This window comes from Pundamilia nyererei, unplaced genomic scaffold, assembly GCF_000239375.1.
Source record: "Pundamilia nyererei isolate P.nyererei 1_Seehausen unplaced genomic scaffold, PunNye1.0 scaffold00089, whole genome shotgun sequence".
NCBI classification, from domain to species: domain Eukaryota; kingdom Metazoa; phylum Chordata; class Actinopteri; order Cichliformes; family Cichlidae; genus Pundamilia; species Pundamilia nyererei.
Genome location: NW_005187490.1, coordinates 2,184,317 through 2,208,479, shown reverse-complemented (window position 1 = coordinate 2,208,479; position 24,163 = coordinate 2,184,317). Strand labels below are relative to the sequence as shown.

Genomic DNA, 24,163 nt, shown 5'->3' with positions numbered 1-24,163 from the left:
TACTATTTAACATTATAACAAGCTACACTGGATTAGATTAAAAGGCTGAAGGCTGAAGAATTGTAAAATACTATTACTCCTACAGTTAAATATCTACTATATTCCCCCAAATTACTTCTTTTTAGCTGTTGCTGACTGCAGCTACAAGATGGCAGTACTGTCTTTACTGCACATGGATGCAAACAGGCAAGATGCTTTCTGAGCGTGCTCTCTGAGATCAAAGGAGATCGCTTTACTTCGGTATGTTGTGTAATTCACACCTATTTTTAGATTTGACATATGTCCTGCATTACACTCAACAGTAACAGGTCGGCTAGACACAGCTGATCAGACACCTTTGATTGTACTACATTGTTAGCATGCTTTTAAATGCTATCAAGTTGTCTTTCTTAGCATTGGTTTCTGATCTGTCGCCAAAGTCAAGTGGCCATTCTAAGAAGTGCAGCTCTGACCTTAAAAATTGACTGAGTTCATCATCTGAAATCCTGCTCTGCATGTTTTCAGCAGCTGACAGACAATCTTATCACTGCGGGCTGTGATGCAGCAGCAAAAGTCATCAAAAGAATGTCAGCCAAAGGCTATGAGGTGTTTCTGTGGGGATTCCATGAGTTATTTCACACAGAATAAATGAGTGTTTACCCTCTACACACAAACACTCTATTTTTTCATGTAAGTAAGAGTGTACAACCAGCGTAAGACCAGTTTTTCAATTCAATTCAATTTAGTAACACAGCGCCAAATCACAACAACAGTCGCCTCAAGGCGCTTTATATTGTAAGGTTGACCCTACAATAATACATACAAGACTGTTTCTGAGAGAATGGAACAGAAACGCATTCTCCAACATTTCTATTTACATCTTTTTCCCTGCGAAGCTATGCCACAGCTCGAGTGAAAACAGTATTAAGCAAAAGCTTGACTCTGTTTTTCCCTCCTTGCTGTTTGCCAGTGTGCAGTGGGGAACTAGGTCAGCAGCTCATGTGAGCTCTGTCCTACATCTGCTTTGCTACATCTCCAGCAGGCTGCTTGCTGGAGAGGAATCTTCAGCTGCAGTAACAAATCACAGGGTGTAACAAAGATTTTTACACAGTGGTGCTACCTCCCTTTTTTGTTTTTTTGTTTCTATTAATGTGACACATTTTTGCATTTTACACCATTACTCAGTGATGAAGGCCTCTTCTCCTTAGCAGTGTTTTTTTTAAACTCCTGAAATATATAAATAAGATAGCAGTAAGTATTTGTACTACCACTTGATAAAGAAGTCAAATCAACACAAGTTGGAGAGCTTTACCTCCAATGGAAGAGCCACACGCCACATTATTTTTCTTTAATAAAAGTTCTGAAACCAAGTCGTGACATGTACCTTTAAGCAGGTTACGTCTCCAAACAAAAGCAGGCTGAGATCAGGCGGAATTATCAAATTGCTGCACTTTGACTTGAGCATCTAGAACCAGAACGGTAAGTTACATGTGTGTTGAGAAAAGATAAGAAAACTTATTATTTACAATTAAACCAGAATTTAGGCATTATTGGTTGTCTACATGTCTGAATTTAAATAATAATTTTTTGTTATATTATTCTTATTTTTATTGTTTGAACTTCTTAAATCGTGAACAGACATGCCTCCTCGTACATAACGCTAAAATTTAGGATATGTTTTGTACTGTACTGCTTTTTGATTAATGTTTTAAATTCCTGGAGAATTCCCTGCCCGTGATGCTAAGCTCGATTTTTGCAGTTTGTAATCACTGACCCACTGCAGTAGTTTCCTGGGTGTTATTGCAACATATAAGAATGATAACAAATACTCAGATCCACCGTCTTATGTTATAAAATAAATCTTTTATTTTATCAAAAGTTGATCATGACAACAATATAATGCGCAAATGGAATAGACAGCAACAGAGTATATGAAAAACTAGTGCAAAAGAAAAATCACAAATACAAAAATATATTGCACTTGGTAATCTGAAATTTTACGTGGAAGAAGTCATGTTTGGACAACATTCTCAATTTGATATATGCAACTGTAAACATTTACCTTTTATGCTTTGCCTTTTTCTTTTTTCTTTTTTTTGCAAGCACAAAGCTTCGGGATAAATCTACAGCGAGAGAAGCTCTAGTTTAGAGCTGAAACCAGCAGGCGACTTGTGGTATTTTATCTTAGTTAGTTGCAGTTGTGCTTTTTCTGTGGACCCAGTTGGGGTTTACACCTGGTCTCTAAACTTTCTTTCCCTCACTCACTCACACACACACACACACACACACACACACACTACGTGAGCTCTAAACGCTCGAGGTGGTCGTTGATGTGACACATTTCTGCATCAGTGGTGCCATCTGTCTTTTTTTTTTTTTTTTTTGAATCTCAATGAATTTTCATCTTTGTTCAGGGGGGACAGTGGGGACAGTGGCAGCTTCAGGCCACAGTCACAAGTTCAGCCATCTGAACTACTGCAGATAGCTCTTATCCTGTCACTAATGTGCCCATTTAGAGTGAAATATTCTATGTATACATATACATATATATATACTGTAGCGTATAGGCCTGCGGCAATCTGCAGTATAGAAAACCACTGATAGTAAAACAGTAATAACGGCATGTGCAAAATTCACTGTGAGGCAGGAGGAGGCTTCTTCTGACCACTTGGAGTAGTCTTTGTTCTCTGCCTTGTCAGAGTCATAAAGTGGTGTTAAAAAACTGTCTTTTTTTGCCATGTCTTGAGCACACGATATGGCGGATCCAGCACGGCTTGAAATCCCTGGTCCATCACTTCAATGGTCACCAAATACTCTCTCAGCTGATTTTCCCCGGGTCAGGCAGAGTCCAGCCTTATTTACGGTGATATATAATCTGGTGAGAAGCTGGCTGTGTGGGCCAGGTGGCTGAGAGCAGCTCTGTCTTTTTGTGCACAGGCTTCAGCGATCCCGGACTCTCCTCAGCGGGAGGGACAGGTGTCAGGTCTCCTGACCTCCACAGTCCCTTGCACCTCCAAGGGGTCAGGATAAGGATCGACCTAGAGGGTGGAAGGGGAAAACGCAGCTTTATGACTACAGGATCCTCGTGAAGTGATAACTATAACACTGAAAAAAGGTGAAGTTTGTTTTTGTGAGGCAAATGTATTTTTGTGTGTTATTAGCCTTTATTGGTTGCGTCTACATCTTGTACCCATACAGGTGCTGCTTCCTAATTCTGTTTGTCAGTGATTTCACTTTGTTTTGGATAGGTCTGAAAATCATAAAAGTGGTTGAACTTTTATTTGTGAATTGGGCTCACTGAATGACACGTTATTTTAGATGTTTTTGTGTCTTGTCTGGATATTTTTTGTACAAAGACTGGATTTCATTCTAGGTCTGTTTATATTGTTTGGGCACTTTTCCTGTGAGGCGACGATGTGTGTGTGTGTGTGTGTGTGTGTGTGTGTGTGTGTGTGTGTGATAAAAGTACCTCCGAATACAGTGGCGGAGGCAGATATCTGAACTCTGTGATGTATGTTAGCAGAGATCCGCGGTCCTCACCCTCCGCATCAGACCTATCACATCCCTGCAGATAATCCTGCCTGTGAGACTCTGATATGGCCAGCTCACTGTAGCTTGGTGGAGCTGCAATAAACAAACAGGCGTAAGTTGACATTCTGTACCCTGTGCACATAAACATGCATGCAAGCATCTGCATTTACAGTACATACCCTCAGGTCTCTCTGGCAGGCCCAGCCAGCTCAAAGTGCTGCAGTTGCTGCTGATGCTGGAGGTGCGGGTGGTGCAAGCATGAAGAGGTATGGTTCCTATCACCAATGGCAATGAGAGTGACAAATTCAAACCACCTGGAATGTCCACGTACACCTGCAAGCAGGAAGCAAACATGCAAAGGAGACAAGTGAATGAATGTTTTAGTGTTTTAAAAGCAGGTTTATGATGAGTTTATTATTGTTTAAGGCTATCTGTACATCACAAGGAAGTAATATGTCTTTTGTTTTTGTACCAGCTTATTAGCCAAATAGTGCTAGGGTATTATAAAAAGGTTAGTCAGTTAATCAGATAATCAGTTCATATAATCAGTTAATCAGATGTCAGTAGCAAATAATTGTTTTTCTTTTGTTTTCTTTTATTTTTCGAAGGCATTTTTCATTGGATTTAAAATAGTCCAACGTATTTATCAAGTTGACTTTGAATGTAGTTTTATCAGACAAATGTAACCTTGCAAATATCCTGTATTCTGAATCCTTTGTTTTATGCTCCTGTCAGTGTCCCTGAATAAAATCAGCAAAGGGAAGCTTGGCATCATATTTCATTTAACATATGAAAAAACATGTGAACTCACCACAAGGGCGTATTCTACTTTGATGATGGGACAGTCCAGGATGGAGGGGGACACAGGAGGGATTTTGAGCAGTTTTCCCTCCCAGCTCTGGCTCTTCCCTTGTGGCAGAGGATCTCCTCGCACATTGGACACCAGCTGCTGGATCTCCTTCCCCTTCCCCTTAGCGAAGAAGGTCTGAGTCTGGTAAAGCGCGGCCTTAGGGACCACAACGCGTGATGAACAGTTCTCCACCTCAGCAAAAATTTGGATTGACTCACCTTGGAAAGAGGGGAGAAGAAATCAGTCTGTCAGACTGAGAGAGAAGCAAGATAAGTGAATTCCCAAAAATAGAAGAGAACACCTGGGGGAAGTTGTAGGAGGTGTGGCTTACCTGGTGTGTAGCCCTTTCGCTCTATTTTGGCACTGAGGGAGATGGGGCCTGAAGCACAGAACCAGCAGCACAGCGTTTTCTCCTTTGTACCAGCCTGAGGGGCCTGTTAACACATATGATCTCTTTAAACTGCTGGCAAAAGATTTTAAAGAAACAGCATTCACCTCAGAACCTGGACCCTTTAAAGGAGCAGTTTGACATTTTTAAAACCACTGTTTTCAGCATGAGAACAATGCAGCAATGGAAGAAGAACTAAGAGTAACACCACAATAAAAGCTGTCTATCTTTTTATTTGTGTGGATAAATAACATGTTACTTGTAGATGTGTTAGCAATGTTTCCAGTCTTAGTGCTAAGCTAAGCTACACGGCTGCAGTGCACTGGGAGTCATACGGATCTTTCCTCGTAAAGTGAACAGGCTTACCAGCAGCAGGGGGGTGTTGATGTCGATGTGTTCAAACACAATGAACTCCTTCTTCACTTTGACGGGGAGCAGCCATGGACGGTGCAGTTCAGCTTTCACCCAGTACCTCACACTGCCATGCTTCCCTTCAAAGGAAGTCGCCAGAGCCCTGAGAAAGAAAAAGAAAAGACGGGAAGGGAGGACGATTAAAAAGTGTGGGTGGTCTGTGGTTATGCTCTGTGTGCAAGTTCAACATCCTTTCCTTCAGAACAAGAACCAGTACAACAAGTCCTGGTACTCAGAAAAAAAATAACTGAAGGTCAGCGTCTCTTACTGCTGTCCCTCATTTTTAAATATACTATCAAAACCTAGGGGTCAAATACCTCCAAAGGTTCACAAGGTAAAACTCAGGGTCCTGGTATACAAATCTGTCTCTAATCTTTGTTTAATCTTCAAAAAAAAAAAAAAAATTTAGGTAACTGTACCTGTCTGGGCCTTCAAACAGTTATATAAACAAAACCATGTGACAAATACAGACGGCAACAGTTACTTTAGTAAAATTTCCTTATAGACATCTGAAACATGAAGCCTCAGCTACAGTTACACAGGTCACGGAGCAGGTTCATAGTCGTAAGCGAAATCTTTCTTTACAAGGTAAACAGTAACCGCATTATTGTGCCTCTATACTGATACTATTTATTTATCCATACCCGCTCCACCCCCTTATTTTCCTAATTTTGTATTTCATCAGATACATTTGTCTGATTACAAATGTTTTGTTATCCAAGTTTCAGATTTTTTACATCATCAACAAGATTGATGTATCTCTCAATTACTTTGGTTATGTGAATATTAGAAGGTAGTATCTGTGGAAGATGTGTTTTTAATGAGACAACATCAAGAGTGGAGACGGCAGTTAGGTTAGTGTAGATCGTACCGAAATAAGACTGATTAGTTTTATGTAATGTGAAATATTAGCTAATGGATACCACCATGGCAGTTTTGTATATTTTTGTATTACAACAAGAACATATTAGCTTAAAAATGTTAATTATACATAATCTGGTCCACGATGTGGAAGCACTCATTTGCAAAAATGTCCAGTGAAGAAACTAAATGTCAATTTTGGATAATGTGGGAATAAAATAGAAAACAGCTCCTCACAAACACATTTTTCTCTGTGCTGCGTTACATTTAAGTTCCAGCAGAAAATATATAAAAAAAATTAAAAAAACAGGAAGTAGAGAGCATTCAGTTTTCTTTATTAATGTATGCATTTATTTCTTCACAGTCATGTCAGCAACCATGTCATGAACATGTTTTCACATCACATTTCTTCTTGTTGATCTTTGAGAATTTGTTTAATCCTTTTGTTAAATTCTGATTTTTAAAAACAATTTGGTGAGTTTTCAATACAGTTTTAATGCAAATTATGTAATTCAATTACCTAAACTCAGGTGATTAGCCTTTTAAATAAAACTGTGTGGAATAACTAGTTCACTGACATGAGGCAACAACAAAAGATTGTTTTATTGTAACAGGACAATAGTTCTAAATCTTAGGTTTAATCTTCAAATGTTTCTTCTCAAGACTGTAAAATTGTAAAACCTCAGCTCTGATGAAAATAAAGAGAAATGCAGTGAAGGGAAGAATTAATGATGAAATTCTCATGTACGTGTAGGTGTACGTGTACTCACATCTGAGGCAGGTTGAAGCTGAAGGCAAACTCATGTAAGCCTGGGTGCAGGACAGTCACGCCCTCCTCTGGACAGTCCTCATCTGAAAGACAGAGAACACTGAGACTGAGTACACCTGCACACTGCACCTAGCCTCCTACATTTTGGTACAAGCTATGGATGCACAATGTCACGTAGCCTTATTACACAATGAACTCCAATTCACCTCAGAGGGATTATTAAACACACACACACACACACACACACACACACAAAGAAAGGCATTTGATCCCGAGGACAAAAAGGTTTGGAGATAAAAAAAAATGGCACAATTGGAGATGGAAAAATGGCAATACATTTTTTTAAAGCAAAACTGCAGATTCTCCATTTGTAGCTTCCAGATATGCTGCTCTTTGTCATATTAAACTTTGCTATCAGCAGTTTTCAGCCTCTGAAACAAACAAGCCCTGCTTTACCTGTGCCTGTAGGGTATTTACAATATAAAGCACCATGAGCCAACCGTACTTCTAGATAAATAAAATTGGATTGGTCTTTTATATTTAATATATTTGCTTTGTTGGTCAATCACAACAAGAATTAAAGATGCCACCCTGGACACCTTCTGAATTTTATGAGGTTATGCCCTAAAAAATGGGTTGTTGGCTATATCTTACACTTTTTGGGAAGCACTCACATCCAGTCTTCTCTCTACTGTCACAAAATTCATTTGAGAAACTCTAGTAACAGTTGTTTTGCTTGAATGCGAAAAAGCGGCTTGTTTGCGGTGTCAGAGGGCTGCCAAAGCAACACACCCTGTGGGAGAAGCAGCACTTCCTCATTTCATCTCTTATTGTTTGTGTGTGATATTGCGTCTAAATGCTCCTGCTGAACTTCAGCTTCTTTCCACCTCAGTTCTGCTTCGTCCTCAGTCTCTGCTGTTTATGTATGTCTGTGTTTGCTATGATCATCAACGGCCAGTGTGTGTGTGTATGTCAGTGCGCGTATAAGCGTGCGTCCTGTCAAGTCACCGGCAACACGGAGCAAGCAGGAGTAGACCGGTATGAACCAGACTGAGCAGCTTCCTTCAGCTGGAAACTCCAACGCAGGCATTACAACTCGTCCTCCCATTGGTGGACAACGTGACATGAATTTGCAAGTCTCGCACTGATTGGTTCAGCCCCGGCAAGCCCCTGCCCACAATTAGCCCAGCCATGTGGTGTGTGGCATGAAAGAGGAGAAGGTGGGGGAGGTAGAGAGGAAGGGTGTTATAGACACAGTGACAGCAAACTCCAGGTAACCTGCCGCTCTCACGCAAACTCTGAAACCACTGAACGGATGAAGGAAAAACGTCCTCTTCTACAGTCATGCCCTGTTATCAGAAGACACCCAGCTAGTTTCATTTTTCTTTTCTTACAGGCACTTCTGTGCTTAGAGAAAAGAGATATGACCCACGTAGAAGCAGAGTGAGTGAGAGTTTAGTGTTGAGGTTTTTGAAAGGGTCCAAACATGACCTTCAAGTTAATTTTACCAGCTGAGCTGAAATAATACTTAAAGTACTTTTAGCAAGCAAAAATGATGATATGTCTCCAAAGTCACCTTTTAAATGCGAGTGGTTACATCATTAGACGCTGGATATGTTCTGGTTTGGTTGATGTAAACTGTAACAGTCATTATTCAACTGAGCAAAGGATGACAATGATGAATTTTTTAACAGGAGATATGTGGAATATTCTGCCCTTCCATTATCTGCCCAAAAGAATTTTTATTTTAATCAATGAAATGACAAATAAGCCACTTAAATTGAGTTTTCTATCTACTGATTAAAAAATTGCATTTGTTCAAAAATACTGACAGACCTTTACAAACATACAACGACTATTAATGGTAAGTCAATCAGTTAAACTTAAAAAATTGCAAATTTCTGATACTTCAAGGCTCAGACTTTTGAAAATGTGTTACTTTTTTGTGTTGTCACACTATTGTAAAGTGAGATCTGCAAGGAACTCCAGGATGTTGTAAAGATGTCTTCAACTTACAACAAAGAGCCAAGCTGCATCTCCTGGAAGCTCATGAGATTTTTTTGGAAGTCTTCAGAGACAGCCACCAGGTGGATGCAGCACTTTGTTTAAGTCTAAATACTCTGCAAGACCTGTGAAATTGTGTCTTTTCTTATTGACCTTTCCACCATCCATCGTTGAGTAAACAAAGAGCAAAAGCTGTGCCTCTAGACTGCTGGGAAAAGAAGCTCTGTCCACAGACCAGACTCCTGCAGGCTGCATCGTTTCAGTTTTGAGATTATTCATCTTCCCAACCTCTAATAATTAAAAACAAACAAACCTGCTGAACAGACAGTTCACGTGTGACCTAAATCCTTGATGTGACATGTTTTACTCTTACCCAAATCATCTGGTCCTCCAACACAGGTATACAAGTGTTAGGAGCAGCAGCTGATTTTACAACACGCGCTGAGCGTCAGCCTGGTCCTCCCCCCTCCCTCTCTCGCTGGCAGTTTCTGAACAGGTTTGAACCGCTTCTAACAAAGGGAGTTGCCTGTGCTAGCCTAGTTGAAGATGTCATCAGTAAAAAGGTCCTTGTGCCATTAGTTCAACCAAAATGTTGCTCTAAAATACGAAGCGCCATGTTTTCGATTTTGCTCTTTTTCATCAAGTGTTTCACTGGAAGATTTCAACTTTTCCCCTCCTCCCTGTGATGTCAACATCCAGACAGTCCGCATGTAAAAGCAGACTCCCTCATCCCTTCGCGTATCAAACGTTTGCTTTAATAATTGGTTTTAAGTGAGGATGGATCGCGCCTACAGCTGCTGCATCAGTACCACTGCGCGGAGGGTCCCGGTGTTCTGTGGCTCTGGCACACGATTACGCACTCCGCGGTAAGAAAGTTTGGGGACGAGCTTCTGTCAAAAGTTTGCAGTGATCAGTTGCGCCGCATCACTTCACACAGATCACGAAACAGCAGAAGAAAAAGGAGCAACTCCTTACCTCTCTCCTCTCCTATCAAGGTGTCGTAATGATGCAGGTATTCCACCTCCTCTGTGTAGTTCTGAGTATAAGCCGTGTTTGCTCCGGCGTTTCTCGACTCTGTCCACCGGACCTTGGCGACTCCTCTCGCGGTTATGTCCAAGCTCTTGACCCGCACATCCCCAGTGACCTCTACAACAACCCTCCCCGACACCAGGTCTCCTCCGGAGAACACCGGCAGGTTGTTCTCATTCAGACTGTCAAAGTAGATCGCCAAGGCCCTCACTTTGCTCAGTACCATGATGACAACGAATGGACAAGTAAACAGGATGAGGAAAAGTGTCTATGGAGAACAAGTTGTGAGTAGAGCCGTGTGGCACAAATGCATGCGCCTCGCTCCGGGTGCCCAGCGCAGAGCCGGGTCTGCGGCTGTCAGTGATGGCTCATCTGGTAGCTGATGGTCCGCAGGAGATCTGCGCCCTCCTCCTCCGAGTGCGCCTGTGCTTCTCTACCGATCTTTGCTGGCGTCTGCTTCCAGCGCTGCGCTCTTAAAGCTTCCGTGCGCACAAATGACCTCACTGAGCATGTGCGCACGAACTGGCCAGCCTGCTTACACAGAAAGGAGCACGGCTCAGCCTCCGCCGCTGACATAATACGACTTACAGACAAGACGTTTGCCAACTTGTCCCCACAGGGTTTGTCACAAAATGAGAGTTTTTAAAAATAATCTTGGAACGATAAGACGGTTTGTGAAAACGAATACACAGGCACAGTGTGCAATGAAGAATTGAATAAACTGTTTTAATGCTCCCAGTTCCTTATTAATGTGACGTATTGTTACTTAGACGATTAAGTGACTGCTGCAACAGGCATAGGCCATATTTACTGAGGTATCAAATGGCGATTTAAAAGCTATAGTTTTACTTTATCTAAAAAAATATCTAAAAAAAAGTGTTAAAAACTGTAAAATATTTAAGTTAGCTTTTTCTGTTTATAAGGTGGAGTTTGTGTTTAAATGCAATATCAATGGAAGAGTATCCAGAGGGGATTGTGCAATACCTTTTAGACAAACGACATTCAGTAAACAGGTGTTATCAGTTAAAGGTAGTGAGATTTGGAACAATATTTGAGCTGTAATAAGAGAATGTGCTGCCTTCAATACATTTAAAACTAATCTCAAACGATGGCTAAAGAGGAATCAGATTCATGATCACTAGCTTGATATTAATATGTGTTATCTTTAATGTTGTATGTTTTTATTTATTTGTTGTTTTCTGTTTCATTGTATTATAATATTCTTTGTTGTAATTTTATGTATTTGTTGTCTGGATTAGATTGTTGTACATTGCCTGATGGCGTGCTAAATTCCTTATTTATTGTGTTTGTCTGACCTGCCAGGGACTGCAGATGAAAAGTAGACTTTTAGCTAATTCTAGAATATTTACATTTATATATGTTCATTACTATCCACTGTCCCTTTTAAATAAATAAACTATTGTCCTGTTGATGACCTAGTTTTATCCAGGCTTTAGCTGTCAAACAGATGGCCTCACATTTGACTCTAGGGATGGGAATCAAGAACCGGTGCTTGTAGAGAGCCAGTTCCCAGTAGTTCTATTCGTTGGAAGTGTTAGCCTGCCTGCCTACCTATCCTGCTTATTGATTCCACTTGCACATGCACTACAATCAGCTGAATTAAGTGTGCAAAGTCACAGCAACAGTTGCTTTTTCACAACAACAGGTCATTTTACAGAGAAACCAGAAAGTAATGTAACAAGAATTAATGAATTACTTTCTCCTGGGAGTACTTAAGTAACATAATCCATTACTTTTAAGAAAGTAAGTAGTAGAACACTTTCTTGTTAAGCGAGACCTGCCCTCCGCTGGGAGATTGCACAATCATAAATTTACAAAAGAAAGAGCAGCTCATGAATTAACAGGCTTATGTCTTCTTCTTTTACTCTAATTGACGGGGAATGATAGATTCCCAGGAGAGTGTTATAAGTACTGAGGGAAGAATCGGTACCATTATTGCAAAAGATTTTTAATTATACTTCAAAACAAAGAGTCCATACCCCCAGAGTGAGGCAGTCATTTTGGTTATTCCCAAGAGCTGGTCTAAACAGAGTCTGTGTGTGAGTACCCTGAGTGATGGGAGTTACTCAGACCATGGCCCAGATTTGTAGGCAGGGTTTGGGTGTGGGGTGCTAATGTTTGTTAACTGTCCAAGTGGCCCAGGAGAAGAAGCTGTTTGTGAGGCTATAGTTGTGTAGTAATTGAGGCTGTCTATTCTAGTCTTTTTGTTGTTGGAAGTGATGCTGGAGGCCTTCAGACAGGTGGGAATGGTGGCGTGAGTCAGGGAGAGGTTGAACAACCTGGTGAGGATCCCTGCCAGTTGGTCCCACAGACTTTGACCTGTAGCATACCAATGTGTGCCGCATATTGACCAGTCAGTGTAACGAGCCAGGATTTTAAAAAATATACACAAATATACCATTCTAACAAAAGGACTGGAGGAAGTGATGCCCTTTTTAATTGATGAGGATCAATCCGCATTTAGAGCTCAATGTTATTACAATAAGGGAAACGGAGTATAACATTTTTCTTCAGGCAGACAATACCATGATCAGAATTCAGAACGAGGAGTTTCTAGATTAATTAACTTGTTGCAGATGCAGGGTATACTCTTAATATTAATGTTTAAACTTCCCCTAGTCTCTCAAGCTATGAAATACTAGGAGACCTTGGGAGCTACTTCTATATGTTATTTGGGTATAAGATTATGAATGTAGTAAATTTCTATTGAAAATTATGCACATATCAATAAAAAGAGAAACAAGGCTCTTGATAGATGGGCTCTCCTGCCATTAGAACTTGAGCAGAATAATGGTGGGAAAAACTAATATCTTGCCCAGACTGCTCTGTTTGTTCTAGTTTTGCTTATCCACATCCGTGATTACCAGTTTAGAGAATGAGACAAAGTGATAAATAGATTTATTTGGAAAGGTAAATTTCCTGGCGTGAATTATAAGCTCTCCAGTATGACACAATGAGGGAGGGATGGACTTACCAAAGACTATTATTTATCAGCACACATAAAACTGTTATACTTTGATGCAGTCAGAAAACAGGAAACTCATAGAGCTGTCTTTATTAGACAGGCCACTGCAGATGTTCACACAGTGGCCTTTCTAATAAAGACAGACTTTATATATTATCGATACTAAAATCATCTCAGACAGATGTGAAGTTCCTCATCAAGATTTCTTCTTATATCTCCAATTCAGACATTACTTTGAAAAGAGTATCAAAGGACTCATATGAAGTATATCAACTATTACATTATTACATAGATGGCTTCTTTCACTCCTCTTCGAGTGACCCACACCTGTTTTCACACCTTAACTCATGTGATTAATCAGACGATCAATAGCGGGTCAAAGACATGAAAGGACGCTCCCAATCTGTCACGCTGGACAGATTCATCACAGGGCCTTTCTTGCCATGTAAAAGTCTTCTAAATGCTTGACATGAAGATAAAACTAAGTCTGTCAATTCAAAAGCACAAGAAATAAAAGTTTTACTTCTTTCATAATGGTAAGATAAAAAAACAAAACAAAAAAACATCCCATTCTCTGTTTGTTTTCTCTTCCTCCTCACCCCCAAACTGGTCACTTCTGGGATCTTCTGTTCATGAAAAGAGATTTCCTTCTCACCACGGTCTCCCTCTCTCTTCTCACCATCCTCATAGGGGATTGTTGGGGTTTCTGTCTAATCCAGTCTTGATCTCACAGTTCAAAGTGGCCTGACATTCAATATTTTGGTGCTATATAAAACTGAGCTCAAATAGATGGGCAGAGAGCAAAGAAAAGACATCAGTTAAAATCTGGCTTTGCACAGTTTTGCCTGTTTTGGTACTTCCTCATTCAGCATGTGTCTGTATGCTTTCTAAACTAGTTTGCATGGAAGCGATATTCACATAACTTTCTTGCATATTGGTATGGTGCAGGCTTCTGTTGAAACAGCTTAAATCCACTGTTTTTTCACATTTCACACCCTGAATTATAACAACAAGATTTTCTTAAAAACGTAAAACTGAAATATAATAATGTATTCAGAGCTCACTCAGCAGGCTGCTCAGTTAAAGCAGTTACTTTAGCAGTGATTACATCAAGTGATTACAACAAGTGTTGATGGGTTAGTACTACAATCCTGAGATTGTAGTACTATGGGGCAGCTCTAATCTCTGACCTTCAGCTTTCTCAGAAGTGCAGTGCCACGGTTTTCTCCAGACATGGCACACAAAGTGAAGGCCAAATAATTCAATTCCTGGCCATTTTAAGTCTTTCAGCAGTTTTCAGTCATTTCAAGTCTCCTTTTTTCCTCCTTTTCAAACTTTAAACACAAGGCACACAACACCTTGTGAAGGCAATCATGCTCACATCCCATGTCTCAAATTTTGCACTAAAATCTCATCAGACAGGCTGTGAGAAGATTTGATCAGACTGACAAACTGAACTAAAAACATTTCCTGTATACATTGGTTTTCTTTCAGGTGAAGTTGAGAGTATATAATGATGTTTCAGTTAGCTGCCACTTTATTCTAAAAATGTAGCTTTTATTATGCTAGTGAATTTAAAATGTTAGCACATTTAGTTCAGTTTTAGTCAACTAGAAGTCAACTGATACTTCTTGTTAAATTGACCCCAAGGCATCTTCTACCATCCACCATGACTTAAGGGGTCCCCCTGCTGGTAGATAAATACAAAGCCGTTACTGGCAAAGGGAGTTAAAACTCAGAACCTTGTTGCTGGAGTATTGAGATGGTAGTGCTAACTGCCGCCATCCATTTATCAGTGAAAGTAAATTTTGAAAGTAATCTTTTAGTTGGATGTTTGAGTTACAATCCTACGCCAGTGTTTCTTTGTGCTACAGTGAACTACTTAATAAAAAGAAATCGCTGAATTAATTTCATAAGCAAAAATTTGCAATAAAAAGTCAGAAGACTACAGCTTAAAAACAAAAATTTTACATGCAACACAAATCAGAATCAGAATCAGAATCAGAATGGGGTTTATTGCCAAATGTTGAGCAGGTTTACAACATTAGGAAATGTTTGAAATTGAAATCTTCTACTTTACTCTGAATTTAAAATTCACTTTTCTCATTAACACTTTTTTTCCCTTGTGCTAATTTACTTAAAGTTAAAAGAACTCAATGGATTTATTTAGTCTGTCAAACATTATCGTCACTGACAGACTGCAGGCAGCCACTGTTTCACAAGAAGTGAACAGGAAGGGTGTAAATCTGTCGGCTTCATGGTTTAGGCTGTTTTAATTTGACCAGAGAGAATCCAGCTCCCCCAGGCCTGTTCCCAGTAAGCCCTATTCATGAGTCCCTCTATGTAGACACTACTTACCACCTTTGGAAATATAATGAATCTTTCTAAGGGATCTGCTCAAGCTCACTTTGTAAACTGCATATCAGACACAGAAAGCCATGTGGGTCTGTGTAGAAATATATTTTGCCAGAGGAATGCTACACACTTGATACAGTCTGTCCTACTTTTGGCTTCATTCCAACCACAGTAATTACAGACAGTGCAACAGGAAACAGAGAGAGATAATGTGCAGCGCGACAGACGTAATGATCTGGTGGTAAGAGTAAACAGTATCAGGTCAGTGCAGTTTGCAGAGATAAACACATTCAGCACCTTGCATATAATTTCAGTCATGCAAAACACATACAACCAGCAGCTTACGCAGACATGCAGATCACATCATGAAAACACGAGTGATTAAAAAGAACAGATGACGAGTAAGTCGAGTAACACTAAGATGTGGTCCAAAAAGGCAAAAAACAAAAAGAAACAGAGAAAGCAAACTGGAAGAGGTGAGAAGCAGACAAAAAGAAAAAAAACACTGAGCTGAGATGTTAGTATTTCATCTTTAGAAAGAAATGTTTCCTGAAAAAGATAATATTTCCAAATAGGAGATTTTATTTACTGTAGGTGTATAAATGCATGCAACTCTATCTTCAACATAGCATGGGACGCTGGCATCCCGTTTGAAATGGCACAAACATGTTGAGAGAAATCAAAAAGCTGGAGATGCAATGCTTACATGCAAACAGAAGCACATCTTCATTACATGCAGACTCTGGGACACACTATACATGTATACTCATGACAATCATTATTATTATCACAGTTACTTAGATTGTGTGCAGAGTTCTTATGAGAAATGAGAGAGATTAAAAAACATGAACAGCTTCGTCTTGTCTTTTAAAAGATTTAGAAAATCAGTGTCCTTCCTCAGTAACAAAAAGAAAACACTTAACAGTTAAAACTTCTCATAATAATTAAAATTTACAAGAAACATATAAACAAGATAGTTTACATTGTTTACAGCTAGCTCATGTTTGTCCTCCGGCGTTTGCTGGGGCTCTGCCCGGGGTCAACTTTCAGCTCGTGATACTGCATCTGTCCATCAACACAAACAGATAATACTGTGACAACAGACAGACTCCAGCTCTGGTTCATACAGTATAGAATCTACCTAGAGCAGCACCAGTGACCTAATCTAACAACACAGGCCCAGCTTCACTTTCTTACAGAGAAAACACTGAGCTTTCTCTCTGGAAACAGCGTGAAGGGGAAATGCGCAGTCAGAGATTGAGGGAGGCTGGGCAGGATCAGGAAATTCATTCTCTGAATGATTCCTAAGAGCTTAGATGGAGCACAAGAAAATCCAGGAAAGTCTCCTTCTGAAAAACCACCACATAAACCTGAAACCTGTATCTAACCACACCTGTACAAACGACCACAGAATATAAATTACTGATGTGCTTTTAATCAGGTTACATGTGTGTGTATGAGCAGGTCTCATGTTATCTGCTGCGGGATACCTGTAGGTGCTTATTAAAGCCACACACAACACTAATGCTCAGGCAGCTGTCGACAGCAAACAGGACTATGTGCTTCATCTATCATATAAATGTGACTTTAAAATGCTTTTCTATGAGTTTAATGAAGATGCAAACAGTAAATGACAGCTGTGTGATTCACTTAAATACTGTTCTTCCAATATGTTGAAAAGGAAACATTTCCAGTATTAACTGTGTCCATGCAGTACACTGACTGAGAACTCAGGGACTGAGGCGTGAATGCCTCGTGAATGACAGCCGCTGTAGCCTGAGGATTCGTTTTGTGAAACATCCTGTTCTGAAGTTCTCCTACATACGATGTACCTCTATTTACATGCATTCTTCATGGATTACAAAATTACCCACCACTTGAACATCAGAGGGGACTCTGGAAAAGAAGTCAAGAAGCTCGTTGTTGTCGATCATGTATGGATCACGAAGTTTCTTGGTGAACTTATTCACACCTGCAGAAAAAACAACCGTTTGAGGACTAGCAGAGACCAAGCAGTCCAAGCTGAGACTGAGTCACCATGGTTCATTACATGATATAAATACAACAACACTAAGGCAAGATCTACAAGATCTTTTTGGTAACCATCAAATCAAGTTGCTTTGATAAAGTCCCATGTAAAAATGCTTATTTGCACTATGAATTAAGATGGTTGCAGCCTGGTATTTTAAATAATGCCATAACTAATATAGTTTTTATTCTATTACTGTGTTACCTGGCAATAAGTAGCAGGTTTCTCTTCCAGGAAACTGCTTGCTTTAAAAGCTAACTCTACTCTCACAAATATGGTCCAAAAACCAACATGGTGAGCATAAATCATTTAGAACATAGAGCCCAGAAGATAGAAACAGGTGGATGTTTATCTAATTGGATTCCCATTAGATTAGTTACAAGTTTACCCACAACCTTAAAAAATAAAAATAAAATATGAGCACTAAGTATTTCATTAAACATCTAGAAGGGCAGAGACCTCATCCCCCTAAAGCCAGGACCATATTTCATAATTTTGAGGTAAACGATCTGGAGCCTCACAAAAATGTAACTGAAACTCCCTTTCTCGTGCACCAGCTCTACACCAACATAGCGTAACATTTTTTTGTCTGTGTGTGTAGTCGTCTGTGTGTTGTGAAATCAAGACTCACCCCATGCAAGCACGAGGTATCGTAAAGGTATGAGGTAGAGAAGAAATGTGGCCAAACACAAGGCAGTGATTGCCAACCAGCTTAGAAAAGGCACGGTCCAGTTAAAAGTGCTGCGGGTAGAAAAGGACAAAAGAGCTCATTAAAAAAAAACATTCAACTGGATGTATGTGAAAAATCACAAGTCACACCTAACAGCTTCACAACAAACAGCTGCAAAAAGAAATCAGAGAGGAAACTTGTTAACCCAGAAAACGTACTTCTTCACTCTCTCTCCAAAGGACGCCACCTCATCCAGAGCATTCTGAACACTGATAAACACGTCCTGAATGGCGTACAGTTTATCCATAAAGCCTTTGGGCTCTGAGTCCTGACAGGGACAGGAGAAACATCATGAATACATAGGCATCATAAGCATGACTGTCCAGATGGTGATTGTGAAGTAATCTTTCCGTGTGTTTGTGTAGGAAAACACATCTTGACTTTGGAAGCCTTATCTTGGTTTTGAGGAACCTGAGACAGCTAGCTAGTTGTTCTTTCTAAAATGTCAGTCAGCAGCATCTAAACCTTCAAAATAAAAGCCCTAAAGACCTTAAACTCTTTAAGGACTTGAACTTTGTAAGACTGTACACAAAAAGACTTTTTCTTAAATGTTTGAAACACTAGTACTACATAAATTTCTAACAAAGAGCTATTATTATTATTACGAGGTTAATGGTCACAAGAATGCCAGATGCTACTTTTGCATATTTGCCTTCATATTTTTTAGGAAACTAATATTATATAATGTAATACTTAGCACGCAGATAGGCAGAAACACATTTTTATCTTTGAAGGCCTAAAAGGCAATCTGGGATAAGCCAAACACCTGTGTTCCTCTATTAAGAAGTCTCTTGGTTAATATTACATATTAATGTTTATAGTTTTAAAACATCATTACCTTTTCCTCTTTATCATCTTCATCAACTTCCCATTCAAACATGCCATCCATGGACTACAACAGAAAATGAAGCGATTATAACGTTGTCTGAAAGAGGAGCGCTTATAGAAGGCCTGCGTTTTACTTGTTTTCTCACCACATCAGCTCCATCCCTGCTGGAGCAGAAGAAATAGTGCCACACAAGTAGAAGCAGCAAGGCTAGTGGCAGCATGTAGAGCTCAAAATTCCACACCACCACCACAAACAGCTAATAGAAAGCAAAACAACATGACACTCAGTAGATCATTCATCGGTCATGTGTACAGGGATGTGTGTGTGTGCATTAGTGCCTTTCATACCACAAAGGAGACAATGCTTCTCTGTGCAGACTCCCATTCAAAGCAGCTGTTGATGAAACTTCCCCAGCTAATCAGCACCATAATGCAGCGCTTGACTCTGTTGAAGTTCTGCTGGAGCAACTGAAAGACACAAAGATGTTTCTAAACATTTCAGTTGTTACATGACCTACCGTAAGCTGTTCCCCCGAGGATGTATGCTTGGACCACTCGTGTTCATCATTTACATACTGTCTCAGATAATCCTCAACCATGGCTTAACTTCCTCTTCTGTGCAGACGATTAGCAGCTCTATATAACTACCAAACGCTCTGCCTAGCAACCCCCTTGATCCCTCTTCACTTATTAAATGTCCTTAGGATGTAAACACCAACAATATAGAGCTCCTGGTTGTGGCAATGCTTCAGAATTAGATTTACCTCTTCTAGTTCTTCTAGTTAAAGGCTACGTCTACGGTTACCAACAATGGTCCACACTCCTGGAGTGCTCTTGTGACCAACATAACAATATAGAATAGAAAAGAAATATGCGTTATTGTCCCTCATTGGGGAAATTCAGAAATTCAGCAAAGAGACAGGCAGATGGAGCACGCAAAATCACACAAAGATTCATTTAAAAAAAAAAACAAGAAACAAGAGACTGTACGGAGCAAATTTACAACATAAAAAAATACTGTACAGCTATTAAAAATAGCATATTCAGATTCAAAGAAATATGCAGCTGATTAGGATAATTAAAAAAATGTACAAATATATTATATATTACACAATTTCCTTAGGGATTATTAAAGTATTCTGATTCTGATATAGATACAAATATATACTTTTAGCACATAGTTGGCCTTCACTTTCCTTTCACATTGTCCTTTCTACTGGAAGTCCTGACAGTCCCAGTGACTCTGCAGTCATGGTTCACAAACACTCACATATGAAGTCCTGTATCTAGACTGGCTCCCACTAAAGTATCACAAAGACACAAGATCACAACAAAGTCTCTCTCCTCCTCACTCAACATCTCTTGAACCTTGTTCATTTCTACATCCTTCGCCCCCAACCCAAACTAACCTAAACATTGGGAAAATGACAGATCCCTTGGCACTTTGGAAAGTTTTCCTCTTAACACCAGAAATCTTGAAATCTATGACCCTTTTCAGAACCTTTACTCATATTTGTATTGTACTGGCTGGTTGTTTTTTAGTCTCAAGTTATAGAAGAATGATGAGTTTTGTCACCGGTTTGAAAAAACATCAGCAGGAAATACTGATACATACTTGCTTGGAGACTTTTGGTTCTTCTTCAATATATTTCTGTTCTGCAGGAACCACAGTCCTCAAAGCAGCTTTAACCTTAAAAAAGAGAAACACACAATACGGTCTGGCATAACATTTTCTATCTGGTCCAGGAGTTTGTAAAAAGTGGATGTACGTATTGTAGAGGTTTTACATTTTTATTGATTACATTTAGAAGCCAAAAACCTTCTTGACATAAATGTCCTGAAGAACTATGTAAAACCACAACAAAAGCCAGCCTAAAGTCTTGCTTTGCTTAGATCTAAAATGAGCATTCACAGCACAGCATGACTCTCACAGCGTTGTAGATGACATCAATCTCTAGGTAGATGCACCCTTTGGTCGGTGCTGTCAGCTCCTTATTTTTCAACAGGTATCCCTTCTGCTCGCCATTACGAACCTAAAACACAAAAACATAATTGGGTTTGGCTTTAGTTACTTTAACTGGTTATCGATTGTGGGGGTTTGTCTGTATTAATGTAGTCGCTTTACCTTACAATACAAAGCGCCTTAAAGCGACTTTTGTTGTGATTTGGTGCTATATAAATAAAAGTGAATTGAAACTGAACTGATTCTCTGTGATTCAAAAAGACTTTTACATGCTCAGTGGATGCATGTAAGACCAATCTAATGGGCATTCTCTGTTTTTTTAAGCACCTTGTAAGCTTTCAGTTTTCATGCTGCTATTCAAGGTACTACAAGCAATAATAACAGTCCAGCTACACACATGACATTTTGATCATTTGAGTTTCTGAATAAGTTTAGTATACTAAACATCCGCAAAATAGCTACTACAAGAATGAACTCTTTTCCTTTTCAAAGCCTGTCTGGGTTTGTTTTATATCTTAAAGATAGGAGCATCGTAACGTTGGTACTTGTGCCAACTCAGCCAGCTGTAGCTTATTGCTGTTCTCTAAGTCTCAGAGTTTCTGTGTTGATGGCTTCTTAACCCCTTTAATGAAATGATCAAACACATAATATGGCTTGCTATGTGGTACTACCACTCTAAGGACTGTGTGCTATAGATTTGGAGAAATTCCAACATTTTCTTTGTCTGAATCGTTTGCACAATTTGCCTAGTGTCTGTTCATTACACCCATACAGCTGGATGCAACTCAACAACCAAACATGTTAGCACTTTACACACATACACATCGTGTGTCTTTCATATACTTTTATTACACTCACATTCAATAATGGAATTGCCACTTTTCCCAGGAAGTCTGCACTCCTGTCTCTGTCTTCATCAAACACTGTCACCTCCAACACAGAGTGAATGTCTTTGACATTACTGAGGAAAAAGGGGAAAAGTATGGTAAATGGACTGGTTCTTATATAGTGCTTTTCTACTCTAACTCAGCACTCAAAGCCCTTTATACAACTTGGCTCATTCACCCATTCATACACGCACTTTTTTCTATGCTCTTACTATGTAAGTGCTTTCTATCTAACATTCACACACATTCATATGGAGACAGATGCATCAGACAGCATCTTGGGGTTAGTATCTTGCCCAAGGATATTTGGCATGTAGATGGGGAAGAGAAAGAGGGAACGGTTCAGATGTGGAAATTTATTCAATATTTGGGAAGTGGCATCCCCTGCAGCTTAAGAAAAACTATCTATGAACACTATAACTTTTCTTGAAATTAATAAACCCACCCTTCACCCTTAATATAATGCTGTGTACCACAGCTTTGATCCTGATGTCAACTGTGAGTACGCTAAAACAAAAAGTTATCTAAGAGCTCTGTCAGAATGAAAGACAACAAGGCCAGAGGAAATGGCTGACGTTCTGTTGTTTGATGTGTCTGACTGAAAATCAGATTTTGTTTTGTTTCTGATTGGCTACAGGAGGCTTTCAAAAGCAGCACTAGTTCCACTTCTATTGGCATCCACCTCAGAAATCACCAGTCGGTTTGGCTCTACTTCATACATCGCTCGTGGAGAAGCTCATACAGAGATACTCATTCTTAGGGCTGGGTATCGGCTCTGATTTCTATAACTGATGGCCAATGCGATTCAATTCAGTTAGATTCAGTTTTGACTCAAGACAGTCAAAAATATTATAACTTGATTATTTATCAGCACATATCCATATTTTATATCTATGTATAAAAACAAAGCTGACACTTATGAGACTTCCACAGAGGCGTAAGCATCACAGTAGATGCCTTTGTGTCGAAATAACTGAGGATAAAACACAAAAACATAAAGGAGATTTTCCTGGCCTGGCTTGTTATAGCAGATAACCCCGTTAAAAATATTCTGCAGTAGATCAAAAACAGAGGAAAACCATGAACATTACCTGATGCTGGTTACAAGTTACAGAGGTTTTATTAGAGACACAGCCTAGCATTTTGTAGTTTGGCATGATTTGTAAAAGTTTACATTTCTTTGGTATTAAACAGCAGAAATTAGGCTTTCTTATTGGAGGTCTTTTTTTTTTTTAAAAAGGGAAAAAAACAAAACAGGGGCCGACAGCACTGAACACAACGGGAAACTGGTGCGTAATAAACAAGCGAATAATGCAGAAAATAGAGATTTTTTATGGTAAACTGGTAAATTCACGACAATGTTTTTTTGTGAAGCGTAGTTTTGACCTTCTTTTGCTGCTGGTTCAGTGAATTGGGTGGGAGTGACGAAACCTGCAGCATCAGAATCTGTGAGATGCCTCTTTCAGCACGCTATGGTGTGTCTGTGTACGTGCCACCATATTAACATGGGGATTCACACTTTGTGTTTCCATCTTTGTGCTGAATCTGCTTACTGGCTCTTTAATCATTTGCTGTTTTAGCTGTTTGGTGGTTGTTGAAATGATTTCCTGAGCTTTAACCTGAGATTCTGGCTTTACTGGCAAAATTACATTCATATTTAAAAATCACATTCTTCAAATTAAAATCGATTTGAGTCGATTTTTTAAACCCACCCCTCCTCATTCTACTCATCCATAAACTTTTTCCTCTGACAAAGGAAATGGTTTGCTTTTTTCCTGGTTTTCACTGATAAATGTCAACTCACAAGGTGAAGACTTTGTTCCACTCTGGATTGAGGTTCTTGTAAACGGTGTGTGTCTGCAGCCTGTCATTGTTCAGCTCCAGCACACAGAAAGGGTCACTTTTACCTGAGCGACCAATCAAGATAATGATAATGGATGAATCACAGTAAGAATGAAGAATAATGCAAAGTATTATGAGCAAGCAAAGGCAAGAAATCAGAGTCATTTTTTCATTTACCGGTTACATCTGCAACCATGAGACCTTCTGCTCTCATCACCTTCACCTGTACTATGCCCACATCTTTTAAGTTAAAGAATGACTTCGTCACACCCTGCACAAGAAAATTGAGCACAACAGTGTAATATGTGTGTTAAGATGGTGTAGTTATTTCATCTGAGTTGCCCTCAGCGTGCTGCTTACATATCGTTGGAGTATCTCTCTACGCTCCTGTGGGTCATCTAGCGGGGTCACAGAGAGGTCGGCGATAGAGACAGCAGCCGAAGCGGTTAGTGTGACCAGCAGCACAACAAAGCCTTGAGACTCCTCTAGTGGCAGCTCCAGGTGATGCGTCTGCTCCTTAGCAAGAGTGGAGAGGTCCAACTGGCAGCTGAACCACATTCAAAACAAAACACACCGAGCTAATGAGCTGAACATTTAAGTAAAAATGAAGTTTGAACCAAAAACTGTTGCTATCTATCTATCTATCTATCTATCTATCTATCTATCTATCTATCTATCTATCTATCTATCTATCTATCTATCTATCTATCTATCTATCTAT

General features: G+C 39.6%; 2 protein-coding genes across 6 annotated transcripts in view; both read right to left on the bottom strand.

The window, feature by feature from the left end:
- Positions 1-1,822: 1,822 nt before the first annotated feature.
- On the bottom strand, positions 1,823-10,608 carry LOC102204790 (arrestin domain-containing protein 3-like). Its single transcript, XM_005739138.1, has 8 exons — positions 9,769-10,608; positions 6,791-6,872; positions 5,115-5,262; positions 4,692-4,794; positions 4,322-4,578; positions 3,690-3,843; positions 3,449-3,603; positions 1,823-3,017 (listed from the first exon to the last, which is right to left on the bottom strand). The coding sequence occupies exons 1-8, from the start codon at positions 10,046-10,048 to the stop codon at positions 2,940-2,942; spliced, it is 1,257 nt and encodes a 418-aa protein (XP_005739195.1). The 5' UTR covers positions 10,049-10,608; the 3' UTR covers positions 1,823-2,939.
- A 4,647-nt stretch (positions 10,609-15,255) lies between these two features.
- The window catches only part of mctp1b (multiple C2 domains, transmembrane 1b), a 37,172-nt gene continuing 28,264 nt past the window's right edge, over positions 15,256-24,163 (bottom strand). For all 5 annotated transcript variants that reach the window (XM_005739133.1, XM_005739134.1, XM_005739135.1 and 2 more), the window contains 13 exons: positions 23,803-23,989; positions 23,620-23,713; positions 23,405-23,507; positions 21,572-21,674; positions 20,682-20,783; positions 20,366-20,440; positions 19,099-19,218; positions 18,897-19,007; positions 18,761-18,814; positions 18,081-18,190; positions 17,824-17,933; positions 17,038-17,135; positions 15,256-16,228 (listed from right to left, as the gene is read on the bottom strand). In XM_005739133.1, the coding sequence (XP_005739190.1) occupies positions 16,157-16,228; positions 17,038-17,135; positions 17,824-17,933; positions 18,081-18,190; positions 18,761-18,814; positions 18,897-19,007; positions 19,099-19,218; positions 20,366-20,440; positions 20,682-20,783; positions 21,572-21,674; positions 23,405-23,507; positions 23,620-23,713; positions 23,803-23,989 (1,339 nt within the window). In that variant the 3' untranslated portion in view covers positions 15,256-16,156. The remainder of the gene's footprint in view (positions 16,229-17,037; positions 17,136-17,823; positions 17,934-18,080; positions 18,191-18,760; positions 18,815-18,896; positions 19,008-19,098; positions 19,219-20,365; positions 20,441-20,681; positions 20,784-21,571; positions 21,675-23,404; positions 23,508-23,619; positions 23,714-23,802; positions 23,990-24,163) is intronic.